General features: G+C 39.8%; 1 protein-coding gene across 1 annotated transcript in view; it reads right to left on the bottom strand.

Moving 5' to 3' along the window:
- The window catches only part of reln (reelin), a 376,824-nt gene that overhangs the window by 267,264 nt on the left and 84,600 nt on the right, over nt 1-24,960 (bottom strand). Inside the window, exon 4 of the mRNA XM_060843157.1 lies at nt 916-986. Within this exon, the coding sequence (XP_060699140.1) occupies nt 916-986 (71 nt within the window). The remainder of the gene's footprint in view (nt 1-915; nt 987-24,960) is intronic.

The following is a 24,960-nucleotide window of genomic DNA, read 5'->3' as shown; positions in this document are numbered from 1 at the left end:
GATATAGGGCTCTGAAAGAATTAATGCTGAAGAGTGCATCAAGCACTACCTGATATGTTGATGCCATAAAGGCCTCAAAGGAGTTAGACCCAATACTGAGATCTCCCTCAATGTCTTAGTAACAATGTCTATCATATCAACATGACCTACATCTGATTGCTACTGGCGATAAACTACCGTTTAAGACAAGAACCTCTTCTCATTAAATTACCAAATCGTTGTTATTCATCGCACTCAACCATCAGGCCTTTCACATCCCAACCTAAGAGGAGGATGTGGGCAGTAAACTTATTTGATGTATCTTTCACCAAGGTGACTGAGGTGAGGATCCATTATACAACAATTTGGTTTCAAGCAAACCAAAAATGCTTCTAAAAATAATTGCAGACTGTTCCTTTAATAATTTGGTATTCAACAGTCCAGCCACACAGGGCAGGAAGATGTTGGTCAACTCTAAGACAGTGATGAGCTAATCTATGGTAGTATCAGAACTGGCTATGGAAGGAGAAAATGAGCCATACTTCCTGCTTTTGACCATCATTGATGTATCATGGGAATGTATGGACTGGAATTGGGAAAATACTGTTGTGATGTTTCCTTTAATGGAATAGTCCATCTCTCCGAAAGTTAGAGTGCGATGAACCACCCTAACAAATGCCGGATGATAACTGATTCCTGTGGATCCCACCCAACCAATAAGATTATAATACCAAAGATCAGTTGAGAAACATCACAAGGAAAGACTTGTAAAATCAACAGTATAAATAGAATTGAAAGTTTCTCCTGGATAACTGAAGAAAATAATCGCAAAGATCTTTCAGTAAAACAAGGTGCAGAAATTCCATAGGCTGTGGAAATACAATATATACAATGCTGCTTGGAAATAAAACAGGACAAATGGTGGCATTTCCTTACCTCCTTGCTCACACAGTTGTTGAACCAGGGCATCCTTGAATATGATCTGACCTCTTTGAGTAGCTGTGGCCCTTGTAAAATAAGATGGAAGAAAATGTATAAGTAACCTTGTCCAATATTTCTTAGGCCAGCAGAGTAAATCAAAATGTAACAATGGTACCTGTTGTTTAAGATAATGGTTCTAAAATGGCTAATGTTGGATACTCCATTAAATTCCATTCAACCTTGTCTAGAGTTGGGAAATTGGGAGAGTACCTCTAGATCTCATAAACCTAAGTTAAACTAAGTAGGCCCTTAGCCCCAGGCAGGGACAAAGGATGGTGGCAGCTTCATTATGCCCACAAATAGCATAGTGGGTACAATATCCAAAGCTCATGTTTCCCCAACCCCTGCAATGTCCCTTACATTTTGTAGTCAATTGTACAAAATTTCACCCTTGAAGAAAAGCAAGGCATTTAAAAAACTGTTTTCATTTTTTTTACACTTGTCTTAAATTGTTTTTGAGAGGCACGATTGAGAGAGGCCAATTTCTCCACATGATTTAAACTTATTATCACACACAAAACAAACACATAAAATTAATAGGAATACGAAGTAGAGCTGATTCCAGCCAGACTTTGTTTCTACTGAACAAGGCGGTTTCAATGAAATTAAATATTTCTTTTCTAGACTGGATACTGCCAACTGATAAGACAGGAATTGTCTAAAATCATATTGTTTGGCACATCAAACAGTGAATTCCCATAGAGATTTAATCCAACAGCGAGAAGTGTAGAATCTAGCAGGCTGAATGTGACTCAGAGTTTGCATATGTCTATGATTTCCAGAGTAATTTATGCTTTTCTTTGAACATTCCCTACTGATTCAATTTAAATTTGCTGTCATTTTAAACACTGATCCAATGAACAAACCACAATGAAGGAAATGTGACATTAAAGAAATAGTTATTAATAACAGGCATGTACACATTTAAGAATCATAAGAACATGGAGAGATACAAGGAGAAGAAGGCCATTTGTCTCTTGAGCCTTCTCTGCCATCCAGGAACATCATGGTTGATTTGACAGTAACTTTAAATCCACTTTCCTACGTTAATCCATCCATTTCTCCACCCCCTTTCACTGCCACCAGACCCCAACCTTTGATTATCTCATTGATCAAAAACATATTTCACATCACTTTGAATGTGTTTAATATGTTATGACAGTGATGGGAGGAATCCACTGGAGATCTAGACCTATTATGTTATCAGAGTTGAAAATGTGTTGCTGGTTAAAGCGCAGCAGGTCAGGCAGCATCCAAGGAACAGGAAATTCGACGTTTCGGGCACAAGCTCTTCATCAGGAATGAGGCAAGTGTGTCCAGCAGGCTAAGATAAAAGGTAGGGAGGAGGGACTTGGGGGAGGGGCGATGGAGATGTGATAGGTGGAAGGAGGTCAAGGTGAGGGTGATAGGCCGGAGTGGGGTGGGGGCGGAGAGGTCAGGAAGAAAATGGCAGGTTAGGAGGGCGGTGCTGAGTTAGAGGGAATCAACTGAGACAAGGTGGGGGGAGGGGAAATGAGGAAACTGGAGAAATCTGAGTTCATCCCTTGTGATTGGAGGGTTCCCAAGCGGAAGATGAGGCGCTCTTCCTCCAACCGTTGTGTTGTTATGTTCTGGCGATGGAGGAGTCCAAGGACCTGCATGTCCTCGGTGGAGTGGGAGGGAGAGTTAAAGTGTTGAGCCACGGGGTTGGTTGGTCCGGGCGTCCCAGAGGTGTTCCCTGAAGCGTTCCGCAAGTAGGCGGCCCGTCTACCCAATATAGAGGAGGCCACATCGGGTGCAGCGGATGCAATAGATGATGTGTGTGGAGATGCAGGTGAATTTGTGGTGGATATGGAAGGATCCCTTGGGGCCTTGGAGAGAGGTAAGGGAGGAGGCGTGGGCGCAAGTTTTACATTTCCTGCGGTTGCAGGGGAAGGTGCCGGGAGTGGAGGTTGGGTTGGTGGGGGGTGTGACTGATGAGGGAGTCACGAAGGGAGTGGTCTTTGCGAACGCTGATAGGGGAGGGGAGGGAAATATATCCCTGGTGTTGGGGTCCATTTGGAGGTGGTGGAAATGACGGCGGATGATACGCTGTATACGGAGGTTGGTGGGGTAGTAGGTGAGAACCAGTGGGGTTCTGTCCTGGTGGCGGTTGGAGGGGTGGGGCTCAAGGGCGGAGGAGCGGGAAGTGGAGGAGATGCGTTGGAGGGCATCGTCGATCACGTCTGGGGGTATCTGCGGTCTTTGAAGAAGGAGGCCATCTGGGCTGTACGGTATTGGAACTGGTCCTCCTGGGAGCAGATTCGGCGGAGACGAAGGAATTGGGAATATGGGATGGCGTTTTTACAGGGGGCAGGGTGGGAGGAAGTGTAGTCCAGGTAGCTGTGGGAGTCAGTCAGTTTATAGTAGATGTCTGTGTTGATTCGGTCGCCCGAGATAGAAATGGAAAGGTCTAGGAAGGGGAGGGAGGAGTCTGAGACAGTCCAGGTGAATTTGAGGTCGGGATGGAAGGTAAAGTTGATGAACTGTTCAACCTCCTCGTGGGAGCACGAGGCAGTGCCGATACAGTCATCGATGTAGCAGAGGAAAAGGTGGGTGTGGTGCCAGTGTAGTTGCGGAAGATGGACTGTTCCACATATCCTACGAAGAGACAGGCATAGCTGGGGCCCATGCGGGTGCCCATGGCAACTCCTTTAGTTTGGAGTCAGTGGGAGGATTGGAAAGAGAAGTTGTTCAGGGTGAGGACCAGTTCAGTCAGTCGAAGGAGGGTGTCAATGGAAGGATACTGGTTGGTGCAGCGGGAAAGGAAGAAGCGGAGGGCATTGTGTCCTTCGTGATGGGGGATGGAGGTGTACATCGTGAAGATAAGGCGATGGGGACTGGGGAAGCGAAAATCATGGAGTAGGTGGAGGGCGTGGGTGGTGTTCCGAACGTAGGTGGGGAGTTCTTGGACTAAGGGGACAGAACCGTGTCGAGGTACGCGGAGATGAGACCTACTATTATATTATCAGTTGCATCATGAATACAGATGTGTTGTTCAAGTCACCAAAATCACCAATTGCTTTTTTCTTGTGCAACTATCTAAAATAAAAGAGTTTTTTTTAACCATACTTCTTCAATGTGCTCAAAATAATTCATTTAATCCATTACAAGTAAGATTTTTTCCTAAAAACAAATTGCAAACACAAGCTCTGATCTGGAATTAAAATTCCTTTCCCCTAACCCCAAACACAACCACCTCACACAACACAAAAAAAACAAGTTTCTGCAGAGATGGTGGTTTAAAAGCAAAGACAAAGGGTAAAACAGCCGCGAGGACCACACCCTGAAAATGAGCAGTAGAATCTGATGATTGCTCATGGTCCAACTGAACTGCTGACTGTCATAAGCTAATGGACAAACTCCAGTTCTGATTGAAAACAAACTAGATTGGCATCAACTTGGACTTTAGTCTTTGGCAATTGGTGACAGTCCAGTTTTCTACATTTTACCCGATAGTCAGAAATATTGTATTTTGAAACTTTATCAGGTTCTTAGGAACTTCTACTGAGAAAAGAATTTTAGGAGAGAGAGATTTTCAGCCTCAGGGGTTTTTAGGTAGTTTAAACCATAACATTTCAAATCCTGAAAAGGTTGCTCAGCAACCATTAGCATAGAGGCACGCGTAGTCTTTCCAGGTTTTCTAATAACTAAAGGCCATAAACACCACCTAGAAAGCTCTGCTTGCTTTTCCTCTGACGCTATTTGATTCTTCGACACATAGTCGCTGGCTTATGGCACATATGAAGCTGTTGGCTTCATTCCTTGGTAAAACTAAATAGCAAACCCTTTTCAATCCAGAAACTGTCTAAACAGTTCCATACATTTCAAATGCTCACACTGTTCTTAAATGTAAATATATATTCCTTACAAATGACACAGCTCCATTGCTGACTGTGAGAAGGCATTCCAAAGACAAATGACACCCTAACAGAAGAAATCCTCTTCATCTCCATCTTACATGGGAAAACTTTAATTTTAAAATGTGCCCTAGATCTAGATTCCCATGATGGGAAACATGCCCTCAGCATCTATCCTGTCAGGCCACATCAAAATCTTACATGTTTTAATAAGATCACCTCTCATTTTTTCAAACTCCAATGAGCATGGGCAAAACCTGCTTAACTTTTCCTAAGAAGGCAGCATCTTCATCCCAGAAATCAGCCAGTGAATCTTCTCTGAACCGCTTCCAATGTAGTACTCTCGGTACAGAGTCGAGAGTGTGGTGCTGGAAAAGCACAGCAGGTCAGGCAGCATCTGAGGTGCAGGAGAATCAACATTTTGGGCATAAGCCCTTCACCAGGAATGAAGCCTCATTCCTGGTGAAAGGCTTATGCCCAAAACTTCAGTTATTCTGCTCCTTGGATGCTGCCTGACCTGCTGTGCTTTTCCAGCGCCACACTCTCGACTCTGATCTCCAACACCTGCAGTCCTCACTTTCTCCTGGTACTCCTGGTACAACTTGATACAGCACTAAGTACAGATGAAACTTTACAAGTCTGAGTTTTGACCTTCAATCTGACTCACTTTCAGGTTTCACACAGGCAGGGCAGGAGATAGGGAGCCAACCCACTGACAGGAGACAGGTTGACAACTTAATTTTAATGAGGCTGTAACCCATTTTGTTAGCTTTACAGTTGGCAACCAGGATTTCTAGGCTTTGAGCAATACAACAGCTAAAAAGAGGCTGGAATAACTTAAGGAGAAAGTAGAACTTTCACAATGCTACATGTTGTTCAGTAGAATTTCAAGCATTTCTCAGACTTATGAGGTTCCCCTGATTAGACCACTAGACAACTCTAACCCTACACTACAAAATCCCTGAGTTTTGGGATAGAGTCTACTTGGTCTTGGTTTAAACAGTTTCCTGACCAACTGGAGACTAGAAATCACTCTCCAATCTATGAAAAAAACAAATTTGTGGGTTTCAAAGCCGATACTCCATTTCCCTACCCCAGACATACGCCATCCATCACTATCCAGGCTCTAATATTTATACAGAATATATATTAAAAATACTAACAGTATGAAGAGAATCTTCAGTACAATTATGCAAAATCTTTAGATATTGCTCAAAATAGGAATCACTGTGAGCTATCATTAATAAGTAACTGTTGACAAATAGTGCATGGAGATATGATCAAAACGTTCACAAATAATAACTTCTTAAAGAGCTGTTAAGTAATTACAAAAATATAATACTTTAGGATGGTCAATCTGGTTATTTATGCTGGCTAGATTCATAGATATGAACAATTAACTGATTAACAGTGAGAGATATTACAGTGAGCATATCATTTAGAAAATTGAGGAAAGAAAATAATCCTTATCTGTGTATTTACCAAAACAGATCTCCATAGTGACAGACAGTGGGAATTCTGAGCCTCAATCAAATTCTGCAAAGTGTACGACAATGTATTATGTTAAGTCAGACATACATTGAACAAATTTGCACTTAATATGTGTCATGATGCTAGGGACAGACGGAGTGTGGATAAATGTAATCTGTCATATGAAAAAGAAAGTAAATATATGACATTTTGATAACGAAACTTGTGTTTTTAGTTTACTTTTGCAAACAGAAAGTATCCTTTCCACTTATGTTTTATTCATCTACCTTTCAATATTTGGCAATCAGTTTGAGTAGTATTTGAGGTTTATCAAAACCAAAATGTTGAATCAACAAATAAGAAGCATCTGTTGCTGTGGAAAGGGACTGCCTTTGTACAAATACAGTTTCTTCTCATCTCCTCCAGTTTTTTTTTAAGTCCTTGATGGTGCCTGCACCACTCACCTATATTTTTATATAGTAGTATAAAAAAGGAAAGATTCATAAATTTTCAGTAAAACAGAATTTGAATTACTAAGGCACTAACTGACTTCATACTGGAGATAAAACATTAAAGTGCTTTGGGATTTGCAAACACATTCATATTAGGACAATTTGGAAAATTTGATCAGAAACATTGTCTCTTGACTCCCGTGTTTGTTAACACAGTCAGAATACTGGAATTTGAAGGCATTCTTGACTTTTGCACATGCTGGAATAGGTTGATTTTGGAAGAATCTCAAGATCAGCCAAGTTCCTTTAAGAATCATCTGCCTTTTGACATTGAGCTGAAAGTTGATTTCCGTTTGAGTTACTAATGATCCCTGAATCACAACGAAAAAAAAGTCCCACTTTTGCCTCATACTGTATTACTAAAGTGACAAGAAATAGTGAAGATTGTGTGGAGAATTGAGCAAAAGTATAGCTTTTAGTATAACTTGTATCTTCTAATCATGTATCTATAAGTAAATGAAAAAAGTTGCCAAATATCTTTTCATTACAGAAATAGCCTTTAATTCTGATAGCCTTTAAGAGAATTCCAAGATTATATTTATCAGTCCTGTTATAGACATCGATGGATTGTCGTACAGTTCTGTATAATGGCTGCAGTAACTGTTCTCTCTGATAGACGTTTGTGAGCTGATTAAAGTTGTGGTCATCAACTTGTGCTTTAATCAGCTCACAGTGTCTCTAATCCACTTCAGAACTTGCAAGTTTAGATACCATAGCTACATCCAGCAATATCATAACATGCAGCAAAGATCAGACCTTTACTTCAGTAAATACTGATTATCTCAATTTCAAATTATAGAATAATGGCTGTAAAATAAAAGCGTTAATATTGTGCGTACTTTCTTGTCAGTCATGGTTATACCCTTTGATCAATCCACATGCTAATACTCAATTTTACATTTGAATTGTGATGTGAAAATTAAAGGATTACATTGGTCCTACTTGCGGCTGGCAGTATAACATTGCAAAATCAAATCAGTCAGCACTTATGCCACATTTGTATTATACTACGCTTAGACAATGTGATTCCAAAATAGTGGTCTGATTAAATTGCTAAAGATCTATGAAAAGAATAAATTTGCATTTACATGATACTTTATGAAAAACAGAGAAGAGATGATGAAAGATCAGTTAATTAGTTTTTGAAGGTGTTGATTGAGAACATTGGGGCATCTCCCTTCAAACAATGCTATCAAATCTTTTGCACTCACCTGTCTAACAAAAACAAGCAGATGGTGCTTCAGTTTAACATAACAGATAAAGGTTATTTTTTCAAAACTGCAGCACTCCTTCAGTACTGGAATTAAATATTTGCCGAGATGATGTAGTGTTTTAGTATGGGAAATCTGGCTCAGATACTAGATTATATTCATCTAAATCAAATGGACTCTATCTAAAAACAGAAAATGCTGGAAATACCTAGCAGATCTAATAGCATATATAGGGAGAGAAAAATAGAACCAACACTTGAGGTCAGTTATCTATTTTCAGTAGTGCTAAGAAAACATTACAGAGGTGAGGAGAGAACAGAAAAAAACTTTCTGTCGCATTGGTAGCCAGGAGAAATTGAAGATATAAAAGCTGATGGTGTAAGGCAAAATGAGAAAGTAACTAGAGAAGAAAATAACAAAAGGTGGGTCCAAGGGAGATGTAAATGATAACAGCAGAATCATTACAAAAACTACTGTCAAGAGAAATGGGCCAATAGTTATAATCTGATATGGTTAAACTCAAGGTAATGTTGTAACTCAATAAGTCTATTACAAGACTTTTCAGGTGATCCTGGCTTGGAAAGTAGCAATCAGATTACTTGCTCCAGCTCTGAAGCTGTGATATTGTGTTTATTCTACACCTTCAATAAGAATTGAAAGAAGATTGCCAATATTTAAGTAAAAAGGTAAAGGTAAAATTGCACATGACTTACTAGACCATGGGGCTGCACTTTCATTACATAGAGACAACTGTTGGTGGTTTAACCTGAGGGTCGCCATACCTCATGCAGGGGGATGGGTTGAGAAGGAGAATCCTTCATGGTAACCTCAGCTGTTTAGTGTTACTCTGCTGTTTAGTGTTACTCTACAGCACAATGCTTTAACTAATCTAAGGCTTTAAAATAAAGCCTTGAGTTAAAATATTAACTCAATGCTGGATGTTCAAGAGAAAGGAAATTCTATGAATTAGATGCCTTATGTTTCAATTCATATTCATTAAAGAGATGACAGATTTCTCTTTGGCTTTCCAAATGTTGCTTTGCTGCACTTGGCTCTATCAGAGAGATACCAAAGAGAGAGCACAATAAGAGACAGGCAGTTAACATAAAAGGGAACCCAAAAGTCTTTTACAGATTATTAAATAGGAAAAAGATGGTAAGAGGAAGAAGTACAGAAACAGTGCAAAATTGATAAACAGGGAGTATGAGAAAGTGTGGCAGTATTTAATGCAGATAATGAATGTAAAAGGGGAGATTGTGGAGAGCCTTGCCATAATCTCCAATTGTTATTAAATATAGGAGGGATGCCAGACAATTGACTAAAGATAAATTAAATTCTGCTGGTTTGGGGATTCTAGAACAAGGGGGCATAGTCTGAGTCCATTTAGGAGAGGAATTAGGAAGCACTTCCATACACAAAGAGTGGAAAATATTTGGAACTGTCGTCTGCAATAGCAGATTAGCTATAATTTTAAATCTGAGATAGATAAAAGTTTTTATTAAGCAAAGATATTAAGGTATATGGGTCAAAGAAAGGTGTACAGAGTTAAGCCACAGGTCAGCTATGATCTTACCGGCTGGTGGAACAGGTCTGAGGAACTAAATAGCCTGCTTTTGTTCCCATGTTCCTATGACTAGAGAAATGCAGATGTTACACTCTTATTCAAAAATAAGCCCAGGAACTGTGGGTCAGTTAGTTTAATCTCAACACTGGCAAGTATTTATAAATAAAATTTAGAACAAAGTTAAAAATATAGAAACGGATGCATTAATTAAAGAAAGGCAGCATGAATTTTAAGGGCAAATCAATTTAATTGAGTTATATATTAGATACATATATTTATATATTAAATCTAACATCCAGTTTTCTGATGAGGTAACAGAGAGGATTGGTGAGAGCAATATGCCTGATGAGGTATGTGATAAAGAACAACATTAATGGTTTGTCAGCAAGGTAAAAATTTAAAAGAGATAAAGAGAAAGTGGTATTGGCACAAATTGGCTGAGTTACAGGAGACAGAGTGTCATGGTGAATGATTTTCTTTTTGTGGGATGCTGGCTTGCAGTAGATAACACTTATGTATTACTTGCACAAACTTTTACTTACCATTAAATCATTTATTTAAAACTGTTGTTAATTTGCATTCAGGTAAAGTTGTGACTAAACTTATAGTCAGTTTTATAGTTATATTGAAATGCTAGCTGCTTATATATTAAGTCTATCACTAATTTTCAAAGTACCTAATAGTTTCCCAACAAATTATAGACCAGGGCCCAGAGCAGAAAACAGCAACAAGAATAAGTCCAGGATTTAGTCTCCACATTTTAATGAAGCATACATAAGAGATAGAATTGCCTTTAGATTATGAACATAAAACTGAAGGGGGTGAGCATAAATTAACAAGTTTCAACTGAGGTGATAGAGAAGAAGAATTATCATCCCCACACAACAGCAGTTACATGGAATAAAGTTCTGGCTAAAACAATTTGTGCTTGCTGGGATCAGGGTTATAGGCATAAGTTTAGAGAAAGATGATCAATTATTTTATGAGACAAACCAGTTAAAAACTACTGGGGCAACAAGGCAGAAATGAATACTGAAATTGGATCAACATTTGAATTTTATGACGAGAGTGAACTTATGTGGAAAGTTGACGTAAGAAAATAAAAAAATGAATGAGATATAAGATAGAATGCACATGGTTAGTGGAATAAGCAGGGTACTGTGTCAAAAGCCTTTTCTCATTTCATCTTTTCTTTAAATTTGCAAATGCTAACTAGTGGCTTATGAGGTGAATGGAGCGGTATCATACTGAGCCATTCAGGCAGAAAAGTCTCAAGTTTATTTCCTGCTCTATACCGAGTTGACTCGGTATAGCCAAAATAACTATAAGGGTGTTACAAAGCAAAACATCAAGTTAATGGTCACACATAGACAGGAGCCACTGGGCAAGATATTAGCGGGCAGTACTGTCTATGCAGTCATGAAGTAATACTAAGCAATGTATCCATATAAGCAAACTGGGTAAGGAAATGATGGCAGAAGTGAAGGAAAGCACATCAAACATTTCAAATATTTCTGCACAATAACTATTACTCAATGTTAAATGTGATCCTTAGACATTATTGCAGAAGAAATAACTACAAGCAAGTGAGAATGGACAGCTCAAGTCTATATCTCATAGACAACAATGAAGAAGGGCCTAATGCTGATATCCTTAATGACAGTAGTCATTAACTGTGACTGAATGATTTTAACAGCTTGCTAACAAGTGCAGAATATGGAGTTTAAAAAAAATTATCACAAGCATTAGCTTCACTTCATGACTATAGGTCAGCATAATGTTGGAAAGGGTCCTGGTACAGATCACTCTCAGCATCTGTGGGATCTACATTTATGACACTTGCCAACAAGAACGTCAGTCACAAGCTAGTTAAGAGGCATCAACTGTTTTAGATAAGTGCATGTCATACTTACCCAGTAGACTCATTATAAATATACACAGCACTTCCTCTTTCTTTGTCACTTTCAAAGATAGAATATAGGAATTGAGACATTATATAATGCAAGGGTTGCATAGGTTCTCAAAAATAACATGGAAAAATTAACTCAACCTTTTTTCTATTATTTTCAAGGAGACATATGTGAATACCAAAGAATATAATTTGAGTTCAGAATCAGCAGTGAATTGAAAGAGCCCACTATTCTTATTTTGTACTACATTTCTAGATGGTGAAAAAAAATACCAAAACATTTGGTAATCTTTTCACAGAATCCCTACAGTGTGGAACAGGCCACTTGGCCCATCAAATCCACACTGGCCCTCTGAAGGGTAACCCACCCAGACTTGTTCCCTTACCCTATTACTCTACATTTACCCAGACTAATGCACTTGACCTGCACATCCCTGAAGACTATGGGCAATTTAGGATGGTCAATTCACCTAACCTGCACATCTTTGGATTGTGGGCGGAAACCGGAGCAACTGGAGGAAATTAAGATGGGACAGGAAATCTTTCAATTCAAGATGGAACAGGAAATCTGAAGAATCGTACTTTAATAATGTCAAACTTTGTACTTGTAAAATTGCATTGTGTTTGCAAAAAATGTTTAAAATCTTTTTTATCACTTCATAGACAACTTTCATTGTGACTCATTGGCAGTGCAATTGCCTGAGGCAAAAGATGGAAGATTGAAGTCCCACTCTAGAGACCTGGGTTCAAAATCTAGGCTGACACTCTAGTACAGTACAGAGGTAATGCTTTCTTTTATTCATTTATAAGATGTGTAGAGTCACTGCTGAGGCCACATTTATGCCCATCCCCAACTGCCCTGGAGAAGGCGATGGCAAACAATCTTATTCAAGTCTTTGCGGTCTAGATACATCCATTTTACTGTAAGGGAGTTCCACAATTTTTCCCCAGTGACAAGTAGAATGGCAATATTGTTCCAAGTCAGGGTGCACTGTGGCTTGGAGTGAACCTGAAGTTTGTGTTGTTCCTATTTATCAGATATTCTTGTTTTCTAGAGGGAGAGGTTGCTGATTTAGAAAGTACTGTCAGAGATGAAATGCTGTACTGTATCTTATAGATGGTACACACTGCTACCTTTATCCAGCAAGCAGTGCAGCAAGAGAGGGAGTGAACGTTGAAGATGGGATGCCAATCAAACAGGCTGTTTTGTCCTATGATGTGAGCTTTTAGAGTGTTGTTGGAGCTGCATTCGTCCAGACAAATGGAAGTTATCCCATCACACTCCTGCCTTGTGCCTCGTAAATATTGGATAGGGGTTGGGAGAGGGGAGAGGAGAGGAGTTAATCATTGCAGAATTCCTAGCCTGACCTGCTGTTATGGCTCCAAAATTTATAATGACTAGATCATTTCTGGTCAATGCTAACCACAGGATATTGATATTAGGGATTCAACGATGGTAATGCCATTGAATGTCAAGCACAGAACATTATATTCTCCAACAAGTGAGAACCTAACTGCCTGGAACTTAAGTGGTAAGCAATAGTCACACCACTTATCAGCCCAAATCTGAATATTGTTCTGGTCTTGCTGTATATAGACACAGGCTGCTTCAGTAATGCTGCTGAATGTTATGTAACCATCAGTGAACATTTGCACTTCTGACCTCACGAAAGAAACTACCTTCCACTCCAGACATTAGACCAAGGTCCCATTTGGTCTCTCAGAAGCAATCCCATGGCACCATTTTGAAAAGGAGTAGAGGAGCAACATTCCTCTAAGCTGTGAGGCAACCACTCCAAGGGTCCATGCAAGGCAACTGGCATGCTAACACTGTAGCACAGACCTCAGAAATCCACAAAGAAAGACAGAAAATTAGCAGAAACACTGCAGATGAATTATCCGCAACATTTACCATTCAATCAATATTTCAAAAATAAATAGCCTGGTCATTATCTCAGTGCTTTTTGTGGGAGCATACTGTGTGTAACAGTTTCTGTCACATTTCTTTCATTTCAAAAGTGACTTTACATCAAGTGACGAATTTCCTTTTAAGTAAAGTGCATTGTGGTATCCTGAAATCATGAAAGGCATTGTAAGAAAGCAAGTCTTGTTACTAATTAATGGTGAGTTTTAAAATAGTGATGGAAAAGGACAGACCAGATCTAAAAGTTGAAGTTCTAAATTGGAGGAAGGCCAATTTTTACGGTATTAGGCAAGAACTGTCAAAAGCTGATTGGGCGCAGATGTTTGTCGGTAAAGGGACGGCTGGAAAATGGGAAGCCTTCAGAAATGAGATAACAAGAGTCCAGAGAAAGTATATTCCTGTTAGGGTGAAAGGAAAGGCTGGTAGGTATCGGGAATGCTGGGTGACAAAAGAAATTGAGGGTTTGGTTAAGAAAAAGAAGGAAGCATATGTCATGTATGGACAGGGTAGATCAAGTGAATCCTTAGAAGAGTATAAAGGCAATAGGAGTAAACTTAAGAGAGAAAACAGGAGGACAAAAAGGGGACATGAGATAGCTTTAGCAAATAGAGTTAAGGAGAATCCAAAAGGTTTTTACAAATACGTGAAGGACAAAAGGATAACTAGGGAGAGAATAGGGCCCCTCAAAGATCAGCAAGGCTGTGTGGAGCTGCAGGAAATGGGGCAGATAGTAAACGAGTATTTTGCAATAGTATTTAGTGTAGAAAAGGACATGGAAGATATAGAATGTAGGAAAACAGATGGTGACATCTTGAAAAATGTCCATATTACAGAGGAGGAAGTGTTGGATGTCTTGAAATGCGTAAAAGTGTATAAATCCCCAGGATCTGATGAGGTGTACCCTAGAACTCTGTGGGAAGCTAAAGAGGTGATTGCTGGGCCTCTTAATGAGTTATTTGTATCATTGATAGGCCAAGGTGAGGTGCCGGAAGACTGGAGGTTGGCTAATGTGGTGTTTAAGAAAGGCGGTAACGACAAGCCAGGGAACTTTAGACCAGTGGTGGTGGGCAAGTTGTTGGAGGGAATCCTGAGGGACAGGATTTTATGTATTTGGAAAGGCAAGGACTGAGTAGGGATAGTCAACATGGCTTTGTGCATGGGAGGTCATGTCTCACAAACTTGATTGAGCTTTTTGAATAAGTAACAAAGAGGATTTATGAGGGCAGAGCGGAAGATGTGACCTATGTGGACTTCAATAAGGCATTTGACAAGGATCCCCATGGGAGACTGGTGAGCAAGGTTAGATCTCATGGAATACAGGGAGAACCCACCATTTGGATATAGAACTGGCTCAAAGGTAGAAAACAGAGGGTGGTGGTGGAGGGTTGTTTTTCAGACTGTGTCCAGTGGAGTGCCACAAGGATTGGTGCTGGGTCCACTACTTTTCATCATTTATATAAATGATTTGGATGTGAGCAAAAGAGGTACAGTTAGTAAATTTGCAGAAGACACCAAAATTGGAGGTGTAGTGGACAGAGAAGAAGGTTACCTCAGATTACAACAGGATCTTGATCAGATGGACCAATACGCTGAGAAGTGGCAGATAGAATTTAATTTAGATAAATAGGAGGTGCTGCATTTTGGGAAAGCAATCTTAGCAGGACTTATACACTTAATGGTAAGGTCATAGGGTGTGCTCATGAACAAAGAGACCTTGGAGTGCAGGTTCATAGCTCCTTGAAAGTGGAGTCGCAGGTGAAGAAGGCGTTTGGTATGCTTTCTTTTATTTGGTCAGAGTATTGAGTATAGGAGTTGGGAGGTCATGTTGCGGCTGTACAGGACATTAGTTAGGCCACTGTTGGAATATTGCGTGCAATTCTGGTCTCCTTCCTATCGGAAAGATGTTGTGAAACTTGAAAGGGTTCAGAAAAGAGTTACAAGGATGTTGCCAGGGTTGGAGGCTCTGAGCTATAGGGAGAGGTTGAATAAGCTAGAGCTGTTTTCCCTGGAGTGTTGGAGGCTGAGGGATGACCTTATAGTGGTTTATAAAATCATGAGGGTCGTGTATAGGATAAAAAGACAAAGTCTTTTCCCTGGGGTGGGGGAGTCCAGAGCTACAGAGCATACGTTTAGTGTGAGTGGGGAAAGATATAAAAGAGACTTAAGGAGCAACGTTTTCATGTAGTACATGTATGGAATGAGCTGCCAGAGGAAGTGGTGGAGGCTAGTACAATTGCAACATTTAATAGGCATTTGGGTGGGTATATGAAAGGAAGGATTTGGAGGGATATGGGCCAGGTGTTGGCAGGTGGGACTAGATTGGGTTGGGATATCTGGTCAGCATGGACGAGTTGGACCGAAGGGTCTGTTTCTGTGCTGTACATCTCTATGACTCTATGACTAGAAGCTTACAATTATAAAAACAGGAAGTGTTGGAGAAACTCAACTATTCAGCAACTGGTGAGAGAAACAAAGTCAACAATTTACATCCATCATGACTCATTTCTCTAAACTGCTTTAAGGAAGAGTCGTGATGGACTCAAAATATTAGCTTTGTTTTTCTGACAACAGATGTGTCAGACCTGCTGAATTTCTCCAGCACTTCATTTTTTTCATTGCAGATCTCCAACATCTGCAGTATTGTTTAATTATCGAAGTATACAATTGCTGTCTAATTGCATCTTGCTGTGGACATAGTTGGGTTACATGAAATTGTGAAAAATTATAGTAGGGATTTAATAGGAAGTCCAACACCTATTGTCAGTTGTGCCATAATACTGTCAGTTCATTTGGGGAGTTATCCAATATGCAGACCATTAAACTTCACCTGATATTCAGGAAAGAGATTCAGAAAAATTGTAGTACAGCAACTGAGTAAAATGGTGAGAAAACATGGTAGGTTGTATTTATTAATCTTAACATTTCGGTTCTGTTTATAACTTCAAGCCAACATGTGGTCCACTGCTGAGACTCTTTCCCAATTGACTGAGCATTTGAATACGATAAATGAAAGCACAGTAGTTCTGCCTGGCTGTGTCTTTAATGATTTCAGTCGTCTACCCATTTAATTTTTCCAGATGACAGATGCAAATCAGAGACTTATGGCAACAGCAATCGTTGGCAGTCACCACACAACGTTTCACCTGTTCCACTGCAAATTTTTAACTGAGAACAAACATGAATTACAGAGATAATAAAGGGCACAGTTAAACCATTTTGTCTTTCAGAACAGTGAAACTAGTTTGACATATTTCCCTAAAATTTGAACTACTCCTAAAAGAGTGATACTGTACATAGGTATTCATCTCATATAAGCTTATACCATAATTGCTCCTTTCTATACTTAAAGTTAGTGTAAAGTTCTTTGATTACAAAGCTGGTACATATGTTCTCCAAAACAGATTACATCATTGCTAGATAAACTGGAAAGCTCCCTTAACTCTATTCTAATGACAGGAGGAAATTTACTCTGACCACTAATATTTCTTAAAGTGACAAATCTGGGAAATTTCTGGCTTTCACCTTGTCACCAACATGTAGAAATTGTATCAATGCAATGTTGAAACTCCAGTATGACAGTTCAAATTCCATTATCAGATCACAATCTTTTGTTTTCATATAGCCTCTTCATGACTGCAATTGATGCAAAATGTTTATTTTAAATATTAAAAATTTTTTTCCCAAATTTTGCTTCATAAGATTAATGGTAAATTAATTTCAAATGGAATGAAGAAAGTGAGGGAAAAGCCAGTTTAAAAAAAATCAGTAATCTTTGGAAATGACCATATTGGTTGCATTGGTCCTCCATTTTGAAATATACAAGGCAGGTTAGATGAGAATATCTCATTCAGCAGTTTTGTTGGTTTCTCGTTTGAGGAGGCAAGGGGGTTGTGTGGGGGCAGGACCCTAAATCATATTGTAAGTAGAACTCTGAACTATCTCGTAGCTGGGGCTAATGGTGGTGAGAGCTTATAAAACAGTTTCAATGCTGATAATTGACAAATTGTGGAAAACCTTTTCTAAGTTTTTATTATTGCGTCGTCAGTACAAAATAAGGCAATGGTTACAGATTTCGTAGTGGATTATCCATGTACTTTGGTTAAATTAATCTGCTGAACCAAAGCAGCTACATCTCAAATCTCACAAGATGTGAAGTCCATTTCCCATCAGACAAATTCTTGTCTTCCTATTGTCAACATTTTTTTTCAGTTTATTTGAACTAAACTAGAGAATACATTTTTTATTTTGAGAAAAGCTGGTAACTGGAGGTATGAAAGTTTTGTTCATCTGTTGAGTTTAAGCAGACTAGAAATTACAGCCAAAGTGATGAGATGCAGAGGGCCCATTACATAACTGATGGTTGCACAGATGTTTAAAATATTCAAAATCTACAGGCAAAAATGACAAAACTACAGAAATCAACCAGAAATGGGAAAAAGGGACTAGTTATTTTTATTTCTACAGGAGAAAATGAAAAAATGCAGTCATATTATTAGGTATAAGATATTAAACTGACAAGTTAGACTTTGAAATGAGAGAGATAATTTGGAAAACAAATCCTCTCCCTGAAACAGTGAAGTTGGCACAGCTTTGAGTGAACAAGTTTAAAAAAGTTTCAATGTATTGCCACCTTCTAGGAATGATCTTAAAATTATTTCATTACTCAGTTTTTTGAATCATATTGTTCTAAAAGAATAACATTCTCCAGAATAATCTGGGATGTGAAGAATATTGGTGGTCCTAACTTTTTAAAAGATCACTCCTTGCGCCATGTTTTCTCAGTCAAGGTCAGCATTTATTGCCCATCCCAATTTGCCATTGAAAAGTTGGTAGTAAGCCACCACCTTGAACTAATGCACTTGTTGTGGTTTAGGCAAAGTCACAGCATGTTTTCTGCTGTGGGATGGTGCAATTGAACGGCAGTCTTTGACATTTCAGTGCATGGTTAAAGTCAAGTACATCGTTCTGGGGCTGGAGTCAGACATTGGTCAGACCGGTAAAGAATCACAGATTTCTTCCCCTCAAGGGGAACCAGACGGGATTCTGGGATATTCCAGCAGTGGCGAGTTGATCTGGGAATGGTGCTCGGTAAGATGGGGCTGGAATCGTGCGAGATGGACACATTAGTTGTGAGGTAAATAGTTAATGAAGCAAATTTGGTTAGATACAGAAAGAAAACTGTAACGAGAAACACTCCATGAAACTCAACAAAACCAACACTTAGTCAAAAGTTATAATCTTCGGTCACGGAAGCGTTGGACATGTTAAGAGGTGGACAGATCTTTCCTCCAACATTCTCAATCTGACTCTTTCTTTGTAATTCACACACTTTGTCACTCCATTTTTAACTAAATTTGCTTATCCTGTGAGGCAAACATAACCATATTCATCTATTATGGAGTTTGGTAAGGTTCTGGTGGGTGAATAGATGACGGCTGAGGTCATTCTGATGAACTAACTATTGATGCAGGGAGCAAAGAATTGGAAGTATTTAGTCATCAAATTATTCACTACAACTCTAAACATTCCATATCCTATAGTGGTCCAGATCTTCTGCTGGCCAGACAGTCATCTGAGTAGATGGTAGTTCTGCATAGAGATGCTGCAGAACCTCTATTGTGCCACACCTGAAAGACATTGTTTGGGGGATTGAAGTTTCTGTTGGACAATTCCTCTACACCTGGAACCCTCCAAAAGTATCCATTCAAATCAGAGATTTTGGAGGATTCCAATGAAATTAAGTAAATTACAATGCATGGTCTAATTCCTGAGTAATTATTAAAATGACTTGCCTCACACACCTCCCTCAGACCACGTAAATAACCTCAAACCCTGACCCAAACCCCTTTCCTCCCTCTTGCCCAAGCTGAACTCGCTGTCACTGGAGTCAGACCTGATGATCCTGTCTCACCACACCCAACCTGTTATTTCCTCACCTCCCCTCCACAAGACCTGACATTATCCCTCCCACATCCTGGACACAACTTAACCCAGCCTCTGCTCCTGGACTGGAGTTGACACCTTGCCACCAGATCCAAAACCCTCAGAATGGAAATATAGCTCTACATTTCTCAGGGAGCCGTGAGCAGAATTCCTCTTGGAAATCTTACAAAAGAAAAGGGCCATGAGATTGCCACTATCTGGAAAATCTAGCCCAATCAACATCACAAAGCTTCGAGCTAAATGTTTCTTCTTTGATGTAATCAATTTTACAATGTTATGGAAATTATATTTGCATTTTTCCAGGGCATGATGGTATTGGGTGAGATAGCTTGCTGTGAACCTAAGTTCTAAAAATTTACCACTCCATTTAAAACAATCCATGCTACAAAGATATTTTATAATTCAGTGAGTTTCTCACTAAAATAACAGTAGATCTAGTCAAATCTAAATCATTTATAATTTCAGCAGTTATTATCAGCCATCCATCTTCTCTGTGTGTAATGTTTAGATTTTTTTTAGATTAGATTAGACTTACAGTGTGGAAACAGGCCCTTCGGCCCAACAAGTCCACACCGACCCGCCGAAGCGCAACCCACCCATACCCCTACATTTACCCCTACCTAACACTACGGGCAATTTAGCATGGCCAATTCACCTGACCCGCACATCTTTGGACTGTGGGAGGAAACCGGAGCACCCGGAGGAAACCCACGCAGACACGGGGAGAATATGCAAACTCCACACAGCCAGTCGCCTGAGTCGGGAATTGAATCCGGGTCTCAGGCGCTGTGAGGCAGCAGTGCTAACCACTGTGCCACCGTGCCGCCCACTGTTATGGCAGAGTAACTGATATTAAGCACTTTATTTTATTTAAAAATCACATTGTTCATCATTTTAACTTCAAGGTTTCCAGAATAATTTCCTTTTACCATCTCCGTCCAATTTGATCTTCTGAATCCATACTATCCCCAAGATCTAACCTAGATCAGGGACGTTATCAATAGTTTTGGTTGACCCACAAGTAAATTTTTCGATACTGCCTAGAAAGAGACCAAAGGAGTAATATTGTCCTACATTCTTGGTAACATCCACTCCCAATTGCCTGTCGTAACTTTCCTCCATCCCAGAGATTGTGGCGAGAAGCTCCATTGAATTTTTTACTCACTTTAGCAAAGCAGTATATGAAAATGCTGCTGCAATCTTAAAATCTGCAACATCTCCAGCATCATACAACCTTATTCCCCAGCAAAAGATGATAGGCCCATCTTTCATTTGGAAGCCACAACCTGTCAAATCTCGCTATTTGATTACTGTGACAGTGTTGAGATTGCATGACTATTTTTCTTTAGGAAAGGACAGTTAATTTTATATAGGAGCTGACAGCCTAACAAAATGATTACTCCACATGGGAATGATTGATACTGAAAGCGAAAATTAATATCACTATTAGATCAAAGTGGGTGACTTTGGGCGATGTAAATGAGTGAGCTCTTTGGAAACATAATGAACAAAGGCCGTCTCTCAGAGCAGTGGTGCTAGCAAATATAAAAATTCAAAAGGACTGCAGATGCTGGAAATCAGAAACAAAAACAGAAATTGCTGGAAATTCTCAGCAAGTCTGGCAGCATCAGTGGAGAGAAAGAGCAGCTGCAGTCCTCACTCTCTCTTCGGTGGAGAGAAAGCAGAGTTAATGTTTCTTCAGAACCCCTGAAGAAGGGTCACTCGACCTGAAATGTTAACTCTGATTTCTCTCCAGAGATGCAGCCAGACCTGCTGAGATTTTACAGCAGTTTCTGTTTTTGTTGCTAATAAATTGAAAGGTTGTCACCAACACTGACCACTTTCCTAGACAGAAATGTGCGGTGAACTGAAACAGCCAACAAATTCTTGGCCGGTGTGATTTTCCATTTGTCTACATATACTGATCTTTTCTAAACTTTTGAGCAGGCCCACATCTAGAAATGTTCAAAATCTTCAGACAGCTGTATACCTACAGTTTTATTTGTTGTCATTGGTGCTATAGATTCTTTGCCACATAAGGATAAATGGGGAAGATTCCACAGCACTGGAACTTCAGCATATGAAAATGACTACTATTTGAAGCTGACCCATAATATGAGGGACAGAAAGAACAAAGAAAGATACAGCACAGGAACAGGCCCCCCAAGCCTGCGTCGACAACTTTTTCCCTTCCTTATTAAAACTATTATCACTTACACAATCCATATCCTTCTATTCCTTCCTATTCATTTACTTGTCCAAGTGCCTCTTGAATGCTGCTATTGTGTCTGCTTCTGCCACCTCTGCTGGCAGCATGTTCCAAGCACTCACCACCTTTTGTGTGAAAAACCTGCCTTGCACATCTCTTTTAAGCTCCAACCCACACTTCAAACCTATGTCTCCTAGTACCTGACCTCTCCATTCTGGGAAAAAGCCTCATACTTTCCACTCTAGCTATGCCATTCACAATCTTATAAATTTCTATCACATTGCTGCTGAACCTTCTGCATTCCAGTGAAAACAAACCCAGTCTATCCAAATTTTCTTCACAGCTAAAATCCCCCATACTGTGCAAAATCCTGGCAAACATTTTCTGCATCCTCGCAGCCTTCTGGTAGTGTGGTGACCAGAACTGTATGCAAGATTCTGAGTGTGGCCTAAATAAAGTTCTATAAAATTGCAGCATGACTTGCCTATCCTTATACTCAATGTCCTTTCCAATGAAAATGAGAATGTCATAGGCCTTTTTCTTTACTACCTTAACTTACCTGTGCTGCTGCCTTCAATGATCTATGGACCTGCACAGCCAGATCTCTCTACATATCAGTGCTCCTAAGTGGTCTGCCTCTCACTGTATAATTTGCACCAATACTTGGATCTTTCAAAATGCATCACCTCACATTTGTCCAGATTAAATTCTGCCCATTCATCCAGCTGATCTTTATGCAGCTGTATCCTTTGACAATCTCCTCACTTTCCACAACTTCACCAATCTTTGTATCACCTGCAAACATACTAATTAGACCAGCTATATTTTCCTTCAAATCGTTTAATGTAGACCATAAATAGCAGAGGTCCCAGCATTGATCCCTGTGGAACACCACGAGTCTCAACCCTCCAATCCATAAAGCATCCTTTCAGCGCTACCCTCCATCACCCAGGACTAAGCCAGTTCTGTATCCATCTTGCCAGCTCATCTCCAATGTCTTGTGACATCACTTTTTGCACCAGTCTGCCATGAGGGATCTTGTCAAAGGCTTAACTGAAGTCCAGGTAGACAACAGCAACTATTCTTCCCTCATCAATCACCTTCATCACCTCCCCAAAAAACTTGATCAAGTTAGTGAGGCAGAACCTCCCCTCACACAAAACCATGCTGTATTACTAATAAGTCAATTTGCTTCTAAATGCCTATAGATCTTGACCCTGAGAACCTTTTCCTATAATTTCCCTAGCACCAATGTGAGACTCACAGGCATGTAATTTCCTGGATTATCCCTACTATCTTTCTTAAACAATGGGATAACATTAGCTACTCTCCAGTCCTTTGGGATCTCACCTGTGGCCAAAGAGGATACACAGATGACTGTCATTGCTCCAGCAACTTATTTTCTTAATTCCCTCAATTTTCTGGGATACATCCCATCAGGACCCAAGACTTATCTACCTTAATACTTTTCAAGATGCATAACCCCCCTTCCTTTTTAATAGCAACTTAGCTTAGAAATTTAATACTCCCTTCCCTGAGATCATTCTCCACCATTTTCTTCTCTCTGGTGAATACTGCAACAAAGTATTCATTTAGGACCTCACCTACCTTTTCCGATTCCATACATACATTCCCTCCTCTGTCCTTGAATGGGCCAACCGTTTCCCTGGTTACCCTCTTGATTTTTATATATGCACAAAAAGCCTTGAGATTCTCCTTAATCCTGTTTCCTAACGACTTTTCATGACTCCTTTTAGCCCTTCTAATTTCTTGCTTAAGTTCTTTACTACTTTTCTTATGCACTTCAAGGGCTTCACCAGTTCCCATCCTCTTAGTCCTTATTTATGCTTCATTTTTCTTTAAACCAATGTAATAACATCTCTGGTCATCTAAGGTTCACTAACTTGCCATGCCTATCCTTCATTCTCACAGGAATGTGCTACTCCTGAACTTCTATGAACTGCCATTTGAAATACTCCTATATGTCCAATGTGGATTTACCTTCAAACAACTGCCTCCAATCAAAATTCTCCAGTTGCGGCAAAATATTCTTGTAGTTTGCCTTTTCCAAGTTTAACACCTTCACCCAAGGGCTGCTGTTATCCCAAACCATGAGCATCTTAACGCTCACTGTATAATGGCCACTAGTCCTTAAATGCTCCCCCACTGAAACGTCACTCACCTGGCTGTGCTCATTCCCCAGAACCAGGTTCAGTATAACCCTTTCCCTGGTTAGACTGTTTACAAATGTGACTGCCAAGTGGGTCAATTTTGGTAAACAGAACCAGATGAGTTAAGGTGCCCAATGTCAACCTTCATCAGACTCCACAAAAGGTGTTGGTTGATATAGACGAAAGGACGGTGGCTATGGAAGTCAGAATCTGCTGGGGAGTGTGTAACAACTCATCTGCCAAATCAACTAGCCCTGAAAATGGATGGTGCTGGAGCATCAGGCCATTACCCGGCTGTTATTGCCAATGCAGAGCCTCTGGGGGCTCCACCACAACAAGTAGGAGGGCCACTGTGGTGAGCATAAAAGCTTAGGATGCGGGCATGGGTGGAGCCACTGCAGGTGCAGATCTTTGTAGTAGCAAATTTCAAATGAGAACTTTAAAGGCAAAGTGGAGAAGGGTTCCATGTGAACAGCAGTTGAACATGGGTCAGTCCTAAGAGATACGCGAATGTTGTTCCAAAAAGATGGGCAATGGCCTCCATCCCCCCCAGCCAATCGAGAGGTTACAAATATAGTTTTTTCATTTGTTCCAGTTGTTAGACATATTGGTCAAATGGTGAGATATGACACTAGTTTTAGATGAGTCCTTGGGATTAATCAACCTGCCATGTGGGTGAGCACAAAGTGAATGTCAATTTGTGCCTCTGGTGTGGAATTGAGTTGCGGTGAGCAAGATTCAGAATTCTGCTGAAAGATAAAATGCAATCCCATTACGGTAAAGGGCAGGCCAGCAGTATGACAGTCTTACTAAAAGAAATATATATGGGCATTGCACAAAATAAATTTTTCCTCTGAAAGAGTCAATTATGGATACACAGGATAAGTGATTTTTACGTGGGCCTCTCACCTTTTTATGGGCACTGTTTTATTGGCTATTAGAGTACTACACTGTTTTATCAATTGATTAGTTTATTATTACATGCTTAAGGTTTCCCAGGACACACAAACTAAAAAACAAGTTCATAATTAAAGCAGTGTTTAAGTTGGCACAATTATCATTTAATAGAAAAGTGTTGTGAGAATTATAAAATGGGCAATAAATGGCTTTGTAAAAGACTAATTGCATATTTTGTTCTAATCTTCTACAAACCAGACTATAAGTGCCACATTGTTGCCTGGATTTAGTCCAAATTTAGTCCTGTGATGG

The sequence above is a fragment of the Hemiscyllium ocellatum genome, chromosome 23 (assembly GCF_020745735.1).
Source record: "Hemiscyllium ocellatum isolate sHemOce1 chromosome 23, sHemOce1.pat.X.cur, whole genome shotgun sequence".
NCBI lineage: Eukaryota > Metazoa > Chordata > Chondrichthyes > Orectolobiformes > Hemiscylliidae > Hemiscyllium > Hemiscyllium ocellatum.
The sequence above is the reverse complement of the archived record's forward strand: the minus strand, read 5'-3'. Positions and strand labels throughout refer to the sequence as shown.